The sequence below is a fragment of the Notolepis coatsorum genome (assembly GCF_963971535.1).
Source record: "Notolepis coatsorum genome assembly, chromosome: 17".
Classification (NCBI taxonomy): domain Eukaryota; kingdom Metazoa; phylum Chordata; class Actinopteri; order Aulopiformes; family Paralepididae; genus Notolepis; species Notolepis coatsorum.
This window is the reverse complement of record NC_140181.1, coordinates 108,506,495-108,528,319: the sequence shown is the minus strand read 5'-3', so window position 1 is coordinate 108,528,319 and position 21,825 is coordinate 108,506,495. Positions and strand designations below refer to the sequence as shown.

The window sequence follows — 21,825 nt, the reverse complement described above, 5'->3', positions numbered from 1 at the left end:
GCGCCTGCTAAGCGCGGATTGGACGTGAGGGGGATAGTGTGGTCCTCCCACACGCTACGCCCTCTCAATGAGAATCCGCGCTGCCAGCTGAAAAGAAGCGGTGATTGGCTGGACGTGTGTCGGAGGAAGCACGTGGTAGCCTCCACTCTCCCAAATGATCTGACTGTGGGGGGTAAAGCGCAGCGACCAGGAAGGGACTGGGAATTGGCATACGACTAACATTGGGATGGGAGAAAATCGGAGGAAAATGGAGGGGGAAAAAGACCAATAAATAAAAAAAAATAAAAAAAAGCGGCCCTGTTTGATGTGGGTCCGCTGGTCTCTGAAGTTGTATCAAGATCTGTAGTGGAGGAGTGAATCACGTCATTGGCAGTGCGAATATATTTATTAAAATCACCTTGGAACTACAAGTGAGTTGCGAGCCCCGCTTTGTTCTTATGTATTACTGTTTTTACAATTTGGCTCAGCACCAATAAATGGATGTGCGTTATTTATTTTTTCTGAGATTTTTTTGTGAATGTGTTCTTCCTCTGTAGGCTAATACATAAGTAGGCATACATTTTTGCAATTGAGCAAAATGCTGTGTTTTTATGTCTTCCATCGAGGACCACCTTGGAAATAAGTGTTTTAATTAATGCTTTCATATGTGATATCCTCAGGAATAAAAATTGGTCATGATAATTAGTTTTTATGATGTGTTTGTAATTTCCGAATAAAAATCAAATCAAATAAAAAAAAAACTACCGCCGGCCACTAGGGGGCAGCGTCTCGTTAGTAGTGCTCAGGCTGCTGTGATTTTATTACATTTTGCAGCATCCACCTCTAGATTTTAGATTTTTTTTGCCCGCAATTTCTCTGCACCCCCTTTACACTTACATTTTTTTCGCTCTCACACGAGAAACGGGTGAGAGAGGAGGGGGGGGCTTATTAAGAGATGTGATTGGGCGGCGGGGGGCTTAGTAAGAGATGTGATTATTGCGCGTGTGTGTCAGTCAGTACCAAATGGGCCGCTGTCCCAGGCTATAGTGGGCCGGTCGTTTACCAAACTTTATTTTTTATAAATCAATTATAACGGCCCAAAGGCGTGTCGGCCCACCGGGAAAATGTCCAGATTACCAGTCCAGCCCACGGTGCAGGCTTCTGTCACAAGCGCACGCATGCTTTGAACAAGTAACGTTAGTTCAAAGCAAAGCCACCTGCATGTCCCCTGCCTGGGCAGAAGCGACCAAGTAGTGCTGTAGCGATGCAGGGGGGAGTACCTTTGCCAAACATCAGCCATTACCAGACATTTTCAACTCCCGACGAGCTCTGTGCTCGTCATGGCGGAGAACAAAACGAAAGTCTGGGTACACTTTACGAAAGTCGATGCCGACAACGCACGTTGCCACAAGTGCAATAAAACATTTGCAAGTAAGGGTGGCAATACAAGCAATTTGTCAAAACATCCGTTGTCAAAACATAATATTAATCTGCAGAAATGCACCGTTTTCGACTGCTTTGCTCGCAGTGTTCCATCTCCATCCACGTCCACTGCAGGTAAGCCAAGATAAGGAGTTAGCTAGGCTAATAACGAATTATTACGAATAGGCTAATAAATAAAATATAATTGCTTAGCTAATTGTTTAGCTACAAATATATTTGACTTTTTATAGATCGTCATTCGTCAGGCTGAGGCTGCAGCCACCATGTCCCAGCCCACCCCTCCTCCCTCTACCACCACCGGTCCCAGCCAAGCACAAAGTCCCTTCACCCTAGCAGCTAGGAAGGATGGCAGAGGATAGGGGGAACGAGTGTGACCCAGTTTGTTGTCAAAGGCCTGCACCCCTTCTCTACAGTGGAGTCCAAGGGCTTTAGGTAACAACTAAACATTCAGTGTATATAGTTTTTTTTCTTCTTACATTTGTTGTTTATTATAAAGTCTATAATTCAGACACATTTAAAACATTGTTGCTGCTGTTGCTGAAGAAATAATATTTATTTATAAAGTTATATAAAAGAACATTGCTGCTGCTGTTAAAGAAATAATATTTACTTATAAAGTTATAAATAATAAAGCAATGTCGATAAAGTACAGAACCGTTAAGCAGTATCGATAAGAGTAGTAGTATCGATAAAATCCTAACGATACCCATCCCTAGGTAGAACACACATATTTTGAATCTTCGGCAGACTTCAAATGAGCCATTTTAATCTAGATTAACTCCAGGATTGCAGATAGATGAATCTAGATTAAAAAAAAGTATCTATGCCTAGAGCTGCCGCGGTTACCGCGGTATCGCTGTTACATCACGCCCACCGCAGAGTTTAGCTGAATACCGCATCACCGCTGTTTTTTATAATAATACTCTCAACCAAAGCGATGCAACAATTTTGATTGACAGTCGATTCTGCCAATTACGTCACACCGCTTGCACCCGCCTCTGCTGTTACAACCTATCGGCAAGCGCGTATTTGTTTTTTACTTCCTGAATGTCAGCCATTGATCAGAGCTCACAATAAGGCTAATAACGTTAGCTCCCCGCCGGAGTGGACTACCATCGCTCCTCAGGAGTACTAAACGAGGCATAATGATTTTACTGCAACGAATGTCATAATAAAAGCCCTTCTTTCTATACACTTGTCTGATTGAAAACTTTATTAACAGACCGCAGAATGGGCACAACTCAGCATGCTCTGCCTTGCTATGGTCCGGTAAATACGCTGATGTTATTGAACGTGTAACTATATAACGTTAATGCCACAAAACGAATGCCTTTGTTAATCATAAGTAGTAACTTTATAATAATAAGAAGAAGAAAGAGTTGGGGGGGGGGGGGGGGGGGGGGGGGGTAACCGCCGGGCACTACCACCCCTGCCCGCGACACCGAGTGAACGGCGCACGACCAGAGGGGTGTTTCACTTTCAATAACGAATGCGTGCTTGCCGAATCCCAAACAATATTCATGCTGCAAAGTCATCCTCTAAAGATAGACATTTAGACTAGAGGCAGGCTATATGCTATAGAGTAAAAAATAAATAAAAATGCATTCAAATTTATTATTATTATAATTTCTTTCTGTAACCGCGGCGGTGGGAAATAATAAAAAAAAATATATAACATTCATTTATTTCTCAGTGAGACTCATCAGATTAAATAAACAATGACAATGAAGTAATTTTTTTGTTTAATGTTCATTGTTGTACTCAGAAGATGAAGCCTTTCATACAAAGCAAGTAAAACAATTTAATGGTTTATTTGATTTTCATAGTTCTGAGTTCGTTTACTTCTAAGAAATCAATTCACACCTTCCGACTTAACCCTTACAATTAATCCATATTATTAGCATAATACATTCTAATGAGTGTTTCAAAGTTGGGATCAAAACACTTGTTAATTCAAGAAGTAGATTTTATTTTAAATATTGTACAACTTTGTCATGAAAAAGTTAATGTGAATCTGAATGGATGTTCTATCATCAGAAAGTAAATAACAATTTCTGTTTGGATTTTGAATTGAAAGTGAATTGATTCCAACCCTATAACATTTTGATAGTTTCATCAATACTACAGCCATTACTCTGTCAACATACACACAATAATGTATTAATAATATAATAATATAATAGTTACTTGTGCAACAGGCTGCTCTGCAATTCCCATAAACCCACAAGCAGTTAGATGGTAGAAAAACCCCTAAAGATGATACATTCATATAAAGGAACATCCATTCCTTTAATAGAATACCAATGAAGACAATACATGGAACATTACTCTAAAATAAACACTTCTTGTTAAAGAAAAAAAAATTCCACATACAAATATAAAAGTCCATTCCAGAAGCAGTTTTCCCCTCCAGTGTGTAGACCACATGTTTGTTAACTCATTCAGCGCCAGAGGGCGCTGTGTGCTGTGTGGTTGAAAGGCCAGCGTTCTAAAGTATAGGAATAGGTGGCGGTGTTTGCAGGGCTATAACTACATTATATATTATAGCTAGGGATGTCTGATATTATCGGCCTACCGATATTATCGGCCGATATCGGCATTAAAATGTGATATCGGAAAATATCGGTATCGGTTATAATTTTTTTTTTTTTTTACATTTCTATAGAAATGATGTCCGATATTATCGGCCTACCGATATTATCGGCCGATATCGGCATTAAAATGTGATATCGGTTGATATCGGTATCGGAAATTAAGAGTTGGACAATATCGGTATAGGTAAAAAAGCCAATATCGAGCATCCCTAATTATAGCTATGGATTAGGGGTGTAACGATGCATCGATTAATCGAAATGCATCGATTCTAATGTGTTAGAATCGATGCATCGATTCTAATGTGTTAGAATCTATGCATCGATTTTAATATGTTAGAATCGATTATAATCGGAATTAATCGAAAAAATAAAGAAAATTATAATAATGTGTGTATTGTTTTTATTGACCTATAGTCCATTCATGCTGAGTGAATCAGTTCCCCCAGCCACATTTGTGTATTCAACATTGTTTGGGGAATTAACTGATAGAAAATGTATAGAAAATTAATCGAATCGAATTGTGGTCAAATTAAGAGATTTCATGATGCATTGAATCGTTGCCTGAATAATCGTAATCGAAATGTATCGTTGTGAGGTCGCATCGTTACACCCCTACTATGGATACAATACTATTGCCCATTTGACATCGAGTATCCATCGTTCAATATGTGAAAAATAAATATTTTTTTTCATCCATACATTCCTGTTATATTACGTCATAGCTTACGCTCTGCGCTGCCTACTGGAACATATCCTATATCAGTCTAACTACTGAATTAATTTCACCACGTGTACATGTACACACCCATCCGCCTGGCCACACCCCCATTCGCTCCTCTACATAAGCAGGGGTGTGGCCATACTAACAGCTCCTTCCTTATTTTCACCACTGGCAAGTGTCTGTATACACCACTTGAGTTTAGTAACGAAAATAGTTGGAAAGGAGCTACGTTGAAGAGAAGGAGCTGCGTTGACATTATATCTTTGTTTTCTCTCTCACTATTTTTCGAGGAAATACAGCGATAATGTCTTCGCAACCGGAGTGTCTAGAAGATGATGATCATTCTGACCTCCACTGGAGCTTCGTATTAGGGGCTCGCATCGCTGAGCAAATCCCCGCCGGCATTACCTCCGGCTCTGCAGTTGGACACTTTGCTTGGGAGGCGCTCTGCCGTGTGAGGGCTGACGGCCTCTCTGGGGCGGGTGATGTTTTTTTGCAACACGGGCGCCAGGTGTGTTGGTTGTGGGGGGAACAACTACACAGCTTACGAAGGTCCGGCTCCAGGCTGGTATCCTTTTTCGCTGCCTCTTAGCGGCGTGGAGAGGGTTCCGGTTTGATGCCCACGTTAACATGAGCTCCTCATCAAGAGCTTTGTTTTCCTGGGACCGTGATTTCCGAATCTGCGGTTCAATTCCCTGGGTCTCTGGACAAACTGATACCCACTGTCGCCACGCTGGCCCCGTTTTTTCAAAGAAATGAAAAGCCCCGGTGCGAGGGAGGTGAGCTTGGTGTTTCATTATGAGAATATCTCCATGCTCAAGTCGGCTATAGTCCGCGAGGGACTTGTTGCCGGCACCGCTATGGTAAACACCGTTCTGTAGTGGGACGTGTATTGCCTTCTTTTTCCCTTCTCTCTTTGGATGAGAAGAGGGAAAGACAGCGGCTGTCTGAAGTGTTGGCCTGTATTGCTTTTCTCACGTTGTACAGTTTTTCAGTGGTAGCCGCTTAGCTTGCTTCTTAGCCGGGTTGAGCTAACTGTTAATGCCATCAGTTAGCCTAGAGTTAGCTGTTAGCTTGTGCTACAACCATTAAACATTAGCCGTGAGAATAGCAGGCCCTGGCACTCTGACTACGACATCATCTTTGACAGAAGATGTAGTCGGGCCTGCACCATGACCGGCTGCAGGAGAGGGGCGTCTTGCCGGAGCGAGGCTCCGGCCATAGCTTCTTTTTGCCCCGCCAGTGAGAGGCCTTACGTTAACGTGGAGACCAGCCTGTGTTGCGGCCTTTCGCCCTTCGTTCCTTGGTGCAGGTAAGATGTCCATTGGACATTACCCCACTCTTCCTTCCTTCCCCTCCCGAATGTTTAGTTAATAACGATGTTTTTTTCCAGGCAAAACACATGTTACTTCGCTACATTTGGAGATACGACATGTGCTGTGTGTGAATTGTCTTGGCCGCTTGTATAGCATGGGTAGCGTTGGCCAAAGCTTGTGCTTTTCTCTCTACCTAGAAACAGCATTGTTTTTTACGTGAGTAAAAATGAACTGGGTTTTTGTTGTATGATGAGAAGTTGTGTGTGTTCATGTAACGTTAGACAACGTGGCTGAGCCCACAACTGGCTGGGTTACCCTACAATGCTGTGCATAGTGGCATGTGATCGAGCGATGAGTCCCTCTCTCAGCTTGTGATGACAATAACAAGTGGCAAGTTTTTTCACACATGAACAGGGCTATGCCTGTTCAAACAAGGTCTTCGGCTGTGCTGGCGTGCATGATGTAAAGCTTACTCTACACATTGGCGTCGTATCAGGGGTAAGGTGGTGAGGGGTGGGTTTTCCCCAGTTTTCCCCTGGGCCCCCCCCCCCCCCCCCCTCCCTTCGAACATGATTTTGTTTACAAGATGTGTGTTGTTTCACTGTTTTTGGGGATACAGTGTAAGTTCCCTGGTCCCACGCCATATTTGGACAGGTGGGTCACGGAATTCCCCCCGCCATAGAGTACGTCACTGGGCGCGTTTCTATTGGTTGTGAGACTTCCGTGAGTTATTTTCAGGCTCCATGTTTTAGACCTCTGTTATTGTCAAGATGAGTTATGCGGTACGTGAGAACTTAAACTCAAGTGAATCTTCTCATGTTTTCTGAAACATGCTAATGTACTGAATCTCTTATCACACAAACCACAATGATGTGGCTTCTCTCCTGTGTGAATTCTCTGGTGTGTATTCAGATGAGACAGTTGACTAAAGCTCTTCTCACACTGGTCACAGGAGTAGGGCTTCTCTCCTGTGTGAATTCTCTGGTGTCTTTTAAGACTAGACAGCCGACTAAAGCTTTGTCCACACAGGACACAAGAGCAGGGTTTCTCTCCTGTGTGAATTCTCTGGTGTGATTGCAGATGACTCATATGATTAAAACTCTTCTCACACTGGTCACAGGAGTAGGGTTTCTCTCCTGTGTGAATTCTCTGGTGTGATTTAAGATTACTCGCATGATTAAAACTCTTCTCACACTGGTCACAGGAGTAGGATTTCTCTCCTGTGTGAATTCTCTGGTGTGTTTTCAGATCAGCCAGACGACTAGAGCTCTTCCCACACTGGTCACAAAAGTAGAGCTTCTCTCCTGTGTGAATTATCTTGTGCGATTGCAGATTACTCAATTGACTAAAGCTCTTCCCACACTGGTCACAGGCGTAGGGCTTCTCTCCTGTGTGAATTATCTGGTGTCTTTGCAGATTCTGTTGCAGAGTAAAGCTCTTCCCACACTGGTCACAGGAGTAGGGTTTCGTTCCTGTGTGAATGCGTTGGTGTTTATTGAGATTCATCTTTGAACTGAAGCTTTTTCCACACTGGTCACAGCAGAGACCTTTTCTTCCATCCAAGCCTCTTGGTTTCTTCCCAGGCCTGACAGGACAGCTATCTGGATGGAGAAGAGTGTCAGAGGAAGGAGAGATTTGGTGATTTTATTCAGCTTTAATTTCCATGTAAGAGGTTTATAATGGTACATAGCTGGGTTTTATAGTTTAAGAACACAGTGTAGTCCAGAGTGGTCTACAGTTCTAGACTTAAACCACTTAGTTTCAAGCACCAGTTAGTCAACAGTTTCTGGAGCAGGATTGGTTACATCATGGCTATGGTTAAGGTCGGTTTAAATTTAGTCCGGGACTAAAGCCCCTTTAGTCTCAGGTTATGACAGATTTAAGTGTCACCTCATGGATCAAACCTTATATCACACTATGGAACATTTCATATTTGTAACGATATATACAGGGAACAAAATTTACTTTTTGGCTTACCAGCCAAAAATAAAATAAAATACCAGCCAGCCAGATTCGAGTCACGACTTTAGACTTGACAAAATCAAAAAAGACTTTCAACTCGACTTTAACACCAATGACTCGTGACTTCACTTGGACTTGAGCCTTTTGACTTGAGAAGACTTGATACCTTCCCCATGCCCAACGATTAAAGATTATGTTATTAAATGTGCCGTGAATTAATTCATTTCCAGCTAATAGACACTTCCCAGATCCACTTTGTTTGAAACAATCCGACAGCATCCAATCAAGTTGCGCGAGAGAAACACACGAAGAAGATGTAACGTTACAATTCAGAACGACGGATCCAGTGGAAAATTATACCAAAGATTGCTTCGTTTGCTAATAAAAACGACGTGGTGGTCAACAAAAAATTTGTGCAGTATGCAAAACATGCGGGTCGAAAATCACAGATGGAGATGCAACAACTTCCAACTTCGTTCGACATTTGAAGCTGCACAAAGAACGGTAAGTAACTTGGCTTGCTAGCTACAGTAGTTAAATCAATGAGCCATGGACACAGCCAATGTGGTAATGTTATCATTACATCCAAGATTGATACACGGCTGGCTAGGCAGTTGGTAGTCATAGTCTTAAAATAAATAAACAAGCAGCAATGTCTCGCTTGATGAATGGCCAGCAGTAGCCTAACAGTACTGCTGCTCAAAAAAAAAACATTAGCGTTACTGTAACGCAGGGCTGTACGTTAACTTTTTTTGCACATAGCACTGGTGCTACAGAGGTTGATCGTTTTGTAGCACAGGCCAAAATCTTGTAGCACAAGTATAAAATGTGTTATATTTGTAACAGTCACAAATGTGCCTATTGTATTTGTGTTATTTATTAATAGTTGCAGTGCCATGTTTGGCTGTCATTTTATGCTGACAAGTTGACGTCACACAGCCAGACACGTTACGTGTAAGGAATTATGGGATTTGGTGTTGGGTGTATGGACTCTACTAGGGGTGGGAATCACCAGTTTCACCACGATACGATACGATATAGATTCTTTGGACAACAATACGATATTTGCTGATATATGCCACGATATGATACGATGCAGGTGCCTGCAATCGATATGAGACGATATCATAACATAAGCCCATTTAACACAATCAGTAACATTTAGATCAACTCAAAAAAGGCAAAGGAAATATATTATTTTTGACCTCTTCCAGACTTTTAAAGGAAAAACAATCTATTGTTTTTAATACACATAGACCTCCTGTTCACTGTAAAGTGCCACGTTTTGATATATTGAGCTTTAAACTTTAAGTTAAATGTTTTGGAACTCACAACACGCAACCGTTTTATGTTGCATGATCATGAATACATTTATTTTGTATTGTATTTTTTATGTTTAAATATCAACATTATCTGTCCACCCTCAGTACATTTACTATCAATATAATATACTCGTCTGACTTCATGTGATCTTTCCAAACGCACACACACACACACACACACACACACACACAGAGAAGGGAGAATGTCTGCCCCCTCCTCCTCACTCTGCCCGTCTGCTGTTCTCTCTATATGGCTATGAACAGCTTGTTGTTAGCTCATGCTAACGTAACGTTCATTTCGGACTTTATGACGCGAGGATTGCAAAGCATGTTATATGCATTTGACCCGTTGCCGAATAAAACAGCAGGGATTTGTTTTGGGTCGCGACAACACTATCCACTAGCTCTGTTTCAATGTCCGCGTTCCAAAGGCTACTGTCTGCTGCTGAGACGAGTCCTGCTCACCTGCTGTGTTGTGAGCTGAGCCGAGCGGATAGAGTCACTGCTCGCAACTCGCGGGGATATTGTTCGCTAGGGATTATGGGATTTGGTGTTTGATATATGGAGTCTTACGCAGAAGGGACATTGTATTTAATCGCACAAGACTACAAGTACCAAGTGGATAGCGCCGTGGTCCATTCATTTACCGTCACACTTTTTTCTTTTTTTTTTTGCTTGCGCCACGGGCCATCGCACCCGTGCTAGTGAAGTCAATTCATTCATCGCAGACTGACGTCAGTGTCGCACGTGCAACATATATGTCGCACTGTACACCCCTGCTGTAACGTTAACCACAGAGAGAGAGAGAGAGAGAGAGAGAGAGAGAGAGAGAGAGAGAGAGAGAGAGAGAGAGAGAGAGAGAGAGAGGGAGGGAGAGAGAGAGAGAGAGGGAGAGGGAGAGGGAGAGGGAGAGAGAGAGAGAGAGAATAAAAAGTAGTCACACACGAATTAGGCTCTACCTAATTCTAATACCTAATAAACTACCATTTACCATCTAATATACAAAATGCAGAGATGCCTGGTAATTTCAGTACAGACCTTTTATACCCCAAAATTGATAAAGGGTTAAGGTAGACTAGTTAGTTGAACAGAGGTCTGCTATTATGGATCATGTGCCATAGACTGTATATACAGGGCAGGCAGACGTTAAATAAATGATTGGTCCAAGTGGGAAGACAATATGTTGGTTATTGTTATCCTACCTTTAAAATGGATATGTGATCCTTATTCTTTTTTTCCAATATACTCCTGAACTGGTTTTCTCAAGCAGCTCTTGCCCAAATGTATCTAGTTGTAAGACTAACCCTGATTCTGAATATTATTACATTTATAGAAATTAGATTGTTTTTAGATGATGTTTTTCAAGTTGATGAAAGTTGGTGAAGCGCGCATTATGACTTGTTTAGGACTCGAAACTCAAAGGTTATAATAATAATAATAATGCAGGACCTGTTGCAGAGGTCTTTATTCGGCATGCAACGACACTCAATGTTTTAGCGGTACACACAGCGGTTCGTTTTTTTTAGCACACACACCGGAACACACACACGCATGCATTGTTAGGACTTGGGACTCGACTTGGGACCTGTCAGTCTTGACTTGGGACTTGAGTACCAAGACTTGAGACTTGCAAAACAATGACTTGGTCCCACCTCTGCTTTTTAGTATATCGCTATGTGTTATTATTTATTACTATATAATACTCTCATGAGATTTTCAATAAATATCATAAACAACACAAGGAATATTAGCATAATTCTTTGTGGACTAGGGCTGTCGCGGTAACCGCATCACCGCAATACCGCGGGTTATCAAGGCACCCGCGGATGGAGAACAGACAACCGCGAAAACCGTGGTAAAAAAAAGAAAATCCCATCATCATTTTAACTCAGTTAAAGGAAAACTCCAACATTTTGGGAAATTAGCTTATTTAACATCTTCCCTGGAGTTAGACAAGAAGAGACATACCTTTTTTGTCTCTGTGCGTGCATTTAGCTTAGGGAACAGTCGCTCCGTTAGCATAGCTTCATCACTGGAAGTGAGGCGGGGCCGGAGCCTGACGTTCCCGTTACAGTGTATAGTTTGATTGATTGATTGAAAAGTTTATTAACAGATTGCAGAATACACTCCAAATACAACTCCAAAACGTTCATGTAAACATGTTGTGACCTGTGTATTCACCACGTGGAGAAATAAAAAATAATTGAATTAGACAATTTCGTTTTATAAGCAAATATACTCGGAACTATTTTTTGCCCAACCACTCCTCTGAGCGCAGCCAGTGATTTCAACATGTCTTCGTGATTGTTGACATTCTCATTCATTCAAAGGATCCGAACCGATTGAAGTTTATGGATACCATGACTTAAAATCCTCTCACCTTGACGATTAAAAGCCTCCCCAATTTAGAAAACAGTAATCCAATGGCTGGTATTGTTATACCGGACGCTCCGAGCTAACCGGAGCTAACACAGATCAGGATGGTAAAGCATATATAATGACTTCCTTTCTGGGGTTTTCAAAATAAAAGTGCGACGTTTATAGCAGCGGAAAACGTTTATTTTATACGTTAACATTATCTAACGTTAACACGAACCTAAACTAACTTTAGGTTAGTTGTAACGTTAGTTTAGGTTCGTGTTAACGGCCCCGCCTCACTTCCAGTGATGAAGCTAAGCTATGCTAACGGAGCGACTGTTCCCTAAGCTAAATGCACGCACAGAGACAAAAAAGGTATGTATCTTCTTGTCTAACTCCAGGGAAGATGTTAAATAGGCTAATTTCCCAAAATGTTGGAGTTTTCCTTTAATTTATTGCCTCGTGCATCCGTTTTCTAGTAGCATGAGCTAACTTCACCTTTCCATACAGTTTACAACTCACAGATGAAATCAGGATTTATTTTCATATCCCGGACTCGAGCCCCCAATGTTACCTTTTCCTGTATTAATGGTAACCACAGTAGAGTACAGGGGAGCGTTCTCCTAACACTCCAGGGCCGAAGTGCAGGTCATGTAACGTGCTTGTTATAACTAGCCGGACTTCGGGGTAATTCCCTCTGTAAGGAAACCGTTCTCTCAAGGACTGGGCATTTATTTCCGTTTGCAGCTCTCTATTCTTAATGTTATTGACTAACGTTACACGCAAATTAAGTGCTGCCTCTCTCTACCGTCCCCGCTACAGTCTGACTACATCAACGTTTCCCTACTCTCACTTCACTAACATTATCATAGCTATTATGATCTGTAATGTCAACTGGATAACGTTAGCTTTGTTTTGCAAACATTAGTTGGAGAAGGGATGTGTGACTGACTATTCGCTGCTTGCGTGGACCTATATATCCCACAACGCATCACTCTTAACTCTTTCAGTGCCCACCACGACATAACACGTGTTATCAGCCCGCCCCCTGAAACTTGAAACTTGAAGACTTGAGACTTGCAAAACAATGACTTGGTCCCACCCCTGCTTTTTAGTATATCGCCATGTGTTATTATTTATTACTATATAATACTCTCATGAGATTTTCAATTAATATCATAAACAACATAAGGAATATTAGCATAATTCTTTGTGGACTGAAGGAATGAGTCAGCGTTAATAGTTTAAAATGCAGATCATTTATTAAAACTAGGGCTGTCAAAATTAAAGCTTTAATTTGAGATTAATTTATATTATTTAAAGCATTGAAATAAATTAATCTATGGAGTGAAGAATCTTCAATCGTAGCGCCGCGGATATAAGAAAGAGGTCTAGCTGAGTCAATGTTGATGGTTTTGTTGAACGTGTATTTCACAGGAGAGAAACTGTATTCAAAGAAAGCTATTAAAATAGTCTTTGAATCGAAATATACTTTCTTTTTTTTGATTTTACATTAATTCCATGATTTTACTCAAGTAAATATCTGTTACAAGCTTCGGTCTTAAGTAGAACAATGCTATTTTTAAATAGATTAATCTAGATTAATTACAGAAAATTGTGAGATTAATTAGATAATTATTTTTAATCTATTGACAGCACTAATTAAAACTAGAGGTGGGCATAGATACAATTTTTTAATCTAGATTAATCTATCTGCAATCCTGGATTTAATCTAGATTAAAATGGCTAAAAAAAGAAATTTGCCGAAGGCATTCAAAATATGTGTGTTCTACCCAAATAATGACCAGAAGTAAGTCCTTACTTTTTCTTTCCTCCTTATGTTTCTCAGGCCAGGTGGCCCATTACACCATGAGCCCATCTCCCGTTTCCAAAATGCATTACAGACTGTTTGAAAAAGCTGTTTTGCTATGATAATTGGTAATGAAATATCAAAATAATGTTCAATAAGATGTACTTGTGTTTAATAAGTTGTTTTATTCAGAAGTTAACACAAATAAATAATATTACCAGTACACTCTCCGGAGCAAAACAGAAAGAAGCATTTCAAACTTGAACTATGTGACATGGCTTGACTCAATCAGTCCAATCTCTATTTCTCCTTCTTCCACCAGTCACTCAGGCAGACCAACTTGTTTTATGTAGCGGTGTCTACTTATAGTGCCTATAATATTTTTCCCATTGGGTGCCAGACAGGGCCAAACCCTGCCAATGCAAATCAACTGCTCCAGTGGAGTTGCTCGGTGGCCAATGGTGTCAACTGTGGTTGTACTGGGCAGCTCCCAGGTGTGAATGGAACTGTGTGAATGTGAAGCAGGGCGTTCCTGAAAAAGAGCATCTGTGCTCAGCGAACCTACCCTGGGTAAATAAAAGTAAAAAAAAAAAAATGAAAAGAAAAAACGCCGTTAACGGCCCAGCTCTAATTAATACATATATATTTAGTGTAAAGCTATCCCGAATACCATTTTACAGGCTTTGAATACTCCTTGGTATTTCCGAACGAGTATTCGAATACTCTCTCAAAAACAGTTAAAAACAATAAGATTAACATTTCATAATTAACCAATCAATCACAAATCATGAGTGTTGGCTACTAGGGGTGGGGGGAAAAAATCGATACGTAGTAGTATTGCGATACTTTGCGTGGCGATACTGTATCGATACAGGGACGCCAAGTATCGATATTTAATTATTCATAAAAAAATATATATATATTTTTTTTTTGTATAAGGAAGTTGCATTGTTCATTTCAATACCTGTAATAGTACAGTAGTCCACACACACACATGTGCATTTCTGGTGCGATCGGGCTCTGATTCGACCCCGAATGGTTAGTGAGAAAGCCCCCTAAGTGAGGCGTGTGTGTCAAGAGTTACTCCAACGTATTTATTACTAGTGCCTGTTGTCTTTAACTGTAGTGTCTGTCTGCTGTCTTCATAACCACACTGTGTGTCTGTACTTCTTTATTAATTTTTTTTATCTCTCCCGTCCTCCCCAATATTTTTTTAAAATATAATTTAACATATAATATAATATAATAATTTGGGCTTCACCAAAAAATGTGGTCAGCAGCCGCCACTGCTGCCATCCCATAAGCGACCTTGGGTTTCCTGAAAGGCGTTATATGAATTTGATTTATTATTATTATTATATCTTTCTAGGACAGCTTTATGTAGTCATGATCGCTGTGCTCACACCAAACAGTCTGAGTCTACGGAGGAAGTGCAGTCGTTGGGCTAGTTTGGAACACAGTCACAGAACGTCAACATGTACATCCCATTTCAGTCGATTATCCATGTGGATTCCTAGGTATTTATATGATGCAACCTGCTCGTTATCACAATCACAGTCGCCAATTACCACACGGTCATGTACTCTCACTTCTCTGGGGTCATAGATCATCTCTTTGGTTTTGATGGTATTGAGAATGAGATGATGTCTCTCACACCAGACCTGAAAGGAGTCGATCTCTTTAAAGTAAGTAGAGGGGCAGTCGCCAGCCTTCAATAGGCTTAGAATAAGTGTGTCGTCGTAAAATTTCAAGACATGATTGTTAGGCTGACTGCTGCTACACTCGTTGGTGTACAGTGTAAATAGGAGAGGGGAGCTCACCGCACCTTGAGGCACCCCGGTGCTGCAGAATTTGACCTCAGAGAGTGTGTCATTCACCTTGACTTGTTGTGTCCTGTTGGTAAGAAGAGAATAGAACCATTTGATTATTGAGGGGTTTATCCCCATAAGCTTCTGGACACGCAGGGCAAACAGTATCAAACGCAGAGCTAAAATCTGAAAATAGCACCCGTTCGCTGTTATATTATTTCAAGATAATAAAGTAGCTATAATGAGTCAATAGTAATGGCATGTAGGTTACTCACCCTACTCATGTACAGTAGGCATCCACACTACACAGCATTTATAGACATAAATAAACGTCATGGCTCATCTCCTACTCTGGGTATTCAGTAGGTGGTGTCAAAGAGACAACTACCCATGTGACCTGAGGATACTAGTGTTATATCTAGAGCCATATGAAATCCGTTTTATTATTTTCCAAATTCCATTATATTTTTTCCCAAATTCCGTTTTTTCCGTTTTAATATTTCAGAATTCTGTATTTTGCTTTTTATGCTCATTTTACCATCAGAAATAGTGTCTAATAAGTGGGAATGAATAAATGTCTACAATTGAATAGGATATAACAGTCCATTTAATGTTTTTAAGTGCTGCAACTCAGAAATACAGTTACATTTTACACAATACTTTTCAAATAATATTGTGACAAAATAAAAATACACATTTCAAGTGTAAACAATAGATACAGCTAGCTACTACTGACATTATCACAATGTCAGTAGCCTAGCTATATCTATTTTATTGTGATGAAGTATAGTAATGCATAATTTAGGCACCTTTAGTTTAGTTTATTTCGTTTATAAAGGACAGTGTATAATGACAATCGTTTGCATTAAACAAATGGATTGCACCAGATTTAGCAAGAAGCTATCATTTCCATCTATAGTCCTATGTACTGTAAAACGTTTCATAGCTATTTAAGTTTATTTCGATTATAAAGGGCTGGGTGCACTAGATTTAGCAAGAAGCGATCATGTCCTAACGTTATAGCTATTTAATCACAATAGTGTCGCAAGTGTTTTTGTGGCTCCAGTCCACGGAACGTTGACAGAATTAGCAAAACACCTTATCGCCGGAGGCATAAAAGTCATTAGGATACTGCTCTGCTCTGAATTGAGGGCTTATTGGGGAATTTATTCGCTTCTTGACGATGTAAACACCGAAGCAGCGAGACGCTTGGGAGACTGCCTGTGTTGTGTGTAACCCGCTCTAGCGTCCGCCTCCCCGGTCGCGTGTGCACCAAGCGTTCCACCCAAAAACGGAATTTCAGTCCAGATTAGGCCAAATTCTGCAATATTCCACGTTTTGCAGTTGATTCCATTTTTATTGGTCAATTCCGCGATTCCGTCCGCGATTCCGTGAACGCGGATTTCATATGGCTCTATTATATCCTGAGGACTTCTTTACCGGACCACTACTTTAGTTTGACACTTTATTATTCTGACTACAGACATACTTGTACATACTTGTGCAATCACTTCCGGGTACCACAACGTCACGCTGGGAACTACGGCAAGTATTTAAGGACAATACACCAGAGTTGCAACATAATTATGTAATGTAATGTTGTTGGCTGTGTAACGGAGAGCAGCCTCATTATTAATTTAATTAATCCAATCCACTTTATTAATAAAGCACATTTAAAAACAACAAAGTTGACCGAAGTGCTGTACAAGTCCCACAACACAAGATAAAAAAAGGCCGGTAGTAGCCTGTGGACCTCAATGGTTAGCGATACAAATATATATATTTTGCGTGGCAGCAATAACTTAAGGCTTTGTAGCTTGCTAACTGATGCACTTTAATATTTTAGTGAAATTAACATCACAGTGTTCCTTATCCTGAGATAGAATTAGGTAGTTATGTAATATTAACAGTAACGTTACATGGACAGTGAATTGAAGCATGATTTGAACAAACCTTCACTCACTGGACATGTTTTTTCCCATAGATATACAAAAAATGCTCAGATAGTAAGGTCAAAATGATGTTACCTGCTGACTGCACTGCCCACAGCAACCCAATATACAATTAAAATAATGTTATACATCTCTACCTCTTATTAGATTATAAATACCATCTTTGGTTGTTATGTTGATGTTGGCATTTTGGTTGACAGCAAAAGAGGGGAAAAGGGGAGAGGGAGAGAAGGGAAGAGAGAGAGAGAGAGAGAGAGAGAGAGAGAGAGAGAGAAGAGAGCAGGATGGAGTCAGCGGAGAGAGAGAGGGAGAGAAGGGAAGAGAGAGAGAGGGAGAGCAGGGAAGAGAGCAGGATGGAGTCAGCGGAGAGAGAGAGGGAGAGAAGGGAAGAGAGAGAGAGAGAGGGAAGAGAGCAGGATGGAGTCAGCGGAGAGAGAGAGGGAGAGAAGGGAAGAGAGCAGGATGGAGTCAGCGGGGGGAGAGAGAGAGAGAGAGAGAGACAGAGAGACAGAGAGACAGAGAGAGAGAGAGAGAGAAGGGAAGAGAGAAGGGAAGAGAGAAGGGAAGAGAGCAGGGAAGAGAGCAGGGAAGAGAGCAGGGAAGAGAGCAGGATGGAGTCAGCAGAGAGAGAGCAAGAACCAGGTGAGACAGTGGACATAGTCAAGACCAGGGGAGGAAATTAGGCCACTTTACTGGCCAAATGCTAGTATTTTTTACGTTTGGCTGGTAAAAAAAATCAGATACCCGCCAGTTGGCTGGTAAGTCAAAAAGTTAGTTTCCTCCCCTGCTGGCGAGTATACAAAAAAATAAAACATTATGCAAATCACTGCACTGGCAAACGGTGTGCGTCTTCTGAGTGTTCGCTTTAGTTGACAGTGCCACGAGAGCACTGCACAAGACCACCCACAGACATATAATGTTTAATAAACGTTTGCGCAGTACTGGCCAACCCGCGGACATATAATAATAAAAGTCCCGCGGTACTAGGCTAGCCATCAGGAGCACTCGCAAACAGATAACGTTAAACACAGCAGAAGATGGAAAACAGACAGACTGACCAACGGGGAACTGCATCCAACCCTAGTACAACCCTCGAGTATAAGTTACTAAGGACACATTTAAATCACAGAGGTGTAATGTTCAAGTTTCAAGTTTCTTTAATAGTTAGTCTACTGGAACTGTATACAGTGGTTAGCTTCTAGTTAGCGTTTTAGCTATAGCTGCTTGCTAGCTAACGTTAGCCCCGTGTGCTCAAAGCAGCCAGCTAGGTGTATCTGTTATGACTATAATGTTTCCAAAAAAGCACCGGACTACGACGTAAGGTTAGACATTTTATTTCATGCTCAAAAGCCCCTGGCTTGCACATCGCAGTCACGAAAGGGGCTAGCTCAACCAGTGCACTGTGCACAACAGCACACCAACCCAACTGACGTTACCACAACACTTGACGGTACTTCACAGCACTGTCGTAAGACCACCGTGCTGTCTTAAAGGCACAGTGTGCCTACCCAGATGCATACACAACATTGACGCGGCTTGACATACAAAGAAGTAATTATCACAATTAGTGATTTTTTTTGTCTGGTAAAAAATCTGTTTGGCTGGTAAAAAAAATCAGATACTCGCCAGTTGGCTGGTAAGCCAAAAAGTTAGTTTCCTCCCCTGGTCAAGACCACATGGCAGCGCTGTATAAATATGCATTGCATTTTATTATTATTATATTATGCAGAGGCAGCCTATGTTTTGCCCACATTCATAGTGGACTCCACAATGGTGTATTGATATACTGTTATTAAATGTGGATTCACAAATACTCTGTTAGTTTGCTTTATTATAAGAGTATGTACATTTTATGTAATTTATCATTGAATACGAATATGATTGTGTGTGATTGTCAGTGCAAAGAGGGAGAGGAAGATAGAGAGAGATGACAGGGAGAGAGAGGGGACAGGGAGAGAGGACAGGGAGAGAGAGCAAGAGGGAGATAGAGAGAGAGAGGACAGGGAGAGAGAGCGAGAGGGAGATAGAGAGAGGACAGGGAGAGAGAGGAAGATAGAGAGAGAGGACAGGGAGAGAGCGAGAGGGAGATAGAGAGAGGAAGATAGAGAGAGAGGACAGAGAGAGAGAGAGAGAGAGAGAGGGGACAGGGAGAGAGAGAGGACAGGGAGAGGGGACAGGGAGAGAGAGAGGACAGGGAGAGAGCGAGAGGGAGATAGAGAGAGGACAGGGACAGAGAGGACAGAGAGAGAGAGGGGACAGAGAGAGAGAGGGGACAGGGAGAGAGAGAGGACAGGGAGAGAGAGGAAGATAGAGAGAGAAAGAAAGAGAGAGGACAGGGAGAGAGAGAGGACAGGGTGAGAGAGAGGAAGATAGAACAAAATAATTGTTATAGGAACGGGTTGGGAGAGGGGTTTTAGGTTGTTGTTCCAAAAAAAGTAGTTTCAAGTTTCTTTAATAGGATGTGAACATTTTAAAGCTCAATATATCAAAACGTGGCACTTTACAGTGAACATGAGGTCGATTTGTATTAAAAACAATAGATTGTTTTTCATTTAAATGTGTGGAGGAGCTCAAATGTCAAATGATATTTTTGTTTCCTTTTTTAAGTGGACATCACCTCGCGGATATGTCCCCCTGTAAAGCCTACTGTGGACACTACAGACTACTGTGGACATCTACAGACTATTGTGGACATCTACAGACTACCGTGGACATCTACAGACTATTGTGGACATCTACAGACTATTGTGGACATCTACAGACTATTGTGGACATCTACAGACTACTGTGGACATCTACAGACTATTGTGGACATCTACAGACTACTGTGGACATCTACATACTATTGTGGACATCTACAGACTATTGTGGACATCTACAGACGACTGTGGAGTGGACATCTACAGACTAGTACTGTGGACATCTACAGACTACTGTGGACATCTACAGACTACTGTGGACATCTACAGACTATTGTGGAACGAAAGAGATTTAATTTGGAAGTGAATGAGAGCTAACACAAGCCCCAGTTAAGGTAACACTAGCCCCTTTCGTGACTGTGGTTTGCAAAGCCCCAGGCTTGCAAACCACAGTCACGAAAGGGGCTAAGCCGGTAACACTAGCCCCAGATACAGAGGTACCAGCTAAGAAGATACTAGCTCCAGATACAGAAGGAAAACTATTAACAGTAACGAAAATAACTATTGGAGTGAACGTGGAGCAAGACCGAAAACAAATAAACCAAACGAGAGAGAGAGAGAGAGAACTAACGGCTGTCTGTGCTAACTAGGCCGACATCAAGCCCAGGAGCGATAAGCAGCAGCTGTGGACGCTGCTAACAACACAGTAAGAGGAGAACTCCCCTCCAACACTCTCTCCATGCAGCTAGAAAACACATGTCATCACTACCTGACGAGCCTCCATCAGCAGGAGGACGGGGCTCAGAGGTCGGTCCCACCAGAGACACGAGCAGCACAGAGGAGCAGCAGCAGCAGCACCAGAACCACACTCACTGCAGGAAGCTGACACTGCTGGGAACGTGGCGCTGCAGCCCCGGAGACCAGCGTGTATTCAAGACAGCGCCACCTACCGTGTTGGATGACAATCAGAGTGTTTGAGTACCTTGAATGAATGAATGAAAACTTTATTTAACAGATTGCAGAATGGGTACAATACAGTACGGCTCAATACATACAATTGTTAAGGGGATGCAGACCTGAGAAAGACGTTTGTCTTGTTTCCATCAGGGTCCCCCATTTTCAATTCATATAGACATATATGACATACATGACATACAGATAGTCAGTACTGCTACATCTATACATTTATGACATACCAGATTTGCAAATACAGTACTGTTTGTGATACAGAAGGAGTCAAGAAAAGGGAGTATATACATTTGACGTAGAAACTGTACATTGGAGGAGGTTGGGTGGGGGGGGTTGGGTACATTGGTATATTGACAACCATACTGGGTAATTTACATTGGAGGTGGTTGGGGGGGGGGGGGGGCCGGGGGGCACACTGTATAAACAAGTAACACTGTACATTGAGGGGGGGGGGGGAGGAGACACTGTACAAACAAACACAATTGTACATTGAACTATTGACAAAACCATACTAGGTAAATGACTGTACATTGGAGGGGGTTGGGTTAGGATATTTACAGGGGCCAGTGTTGAATTGCAGTCTCCCGTAGGTGTCCCTTGAGAGAGGTTTTGAAAGTGGGTAGTGATCCACATTCCTTTACAGCTTTGGGTAGGGCGTTCCACATTGATGTGGCATAATTGCGAAACGTGTTTAGTCCCTTATTTGAGCCGAATCTGGGTTTAACATGATTTGTGGAGCTCCCTCTGGTGTTGTGATCGTGGTATTCACTGACCTTTGGGAAGTATTTTGACATGTACATGGGTACCTTGGTCGTGTAGTGTATCTTGTAGACCAGGCCCATTGCAAGTTGTTGTACTCTGTCGTCTACTCTAAGCCATCCTAGGTTGTCAAAGTGGGCAGGGGTGAGGTGGGTTCTAGGAGTAAGGTCAAGCAGTAGTCTGACCAGTTTGT

General features: G+C 41.7%; 1 protein-coding gene across 1 annotated transcript in view; it reads right to left on the bottom strand.

Annotated features, from left to right (window-relative positions):
- Positions 1 to 14,904: 14,904 nt before the first annotated feature.
- Positions 14,905 to 21,825, bottom strand: part of LOC311243424 (C-C chemokine receptor type 3-like) — a gene marked incomplete at both ends in the record, with an annotated part of 53,373 nt that continues 46,452 nt past the window's right edge. Inside the window, 2 exons of the mRNA XM_084332655.1 lie at positions 14,905 to 14,949; positions 15,326 to 15,398. Coding sequence (XP_084188781.1) covers positions 14,905 to 14,949; positions 15,326 to 15,398 — 118 coding nt within the window. The remainder of the gene's footprint in view (positions 14,950 to 15,325; positions 15,399 to 21,825) is intronic.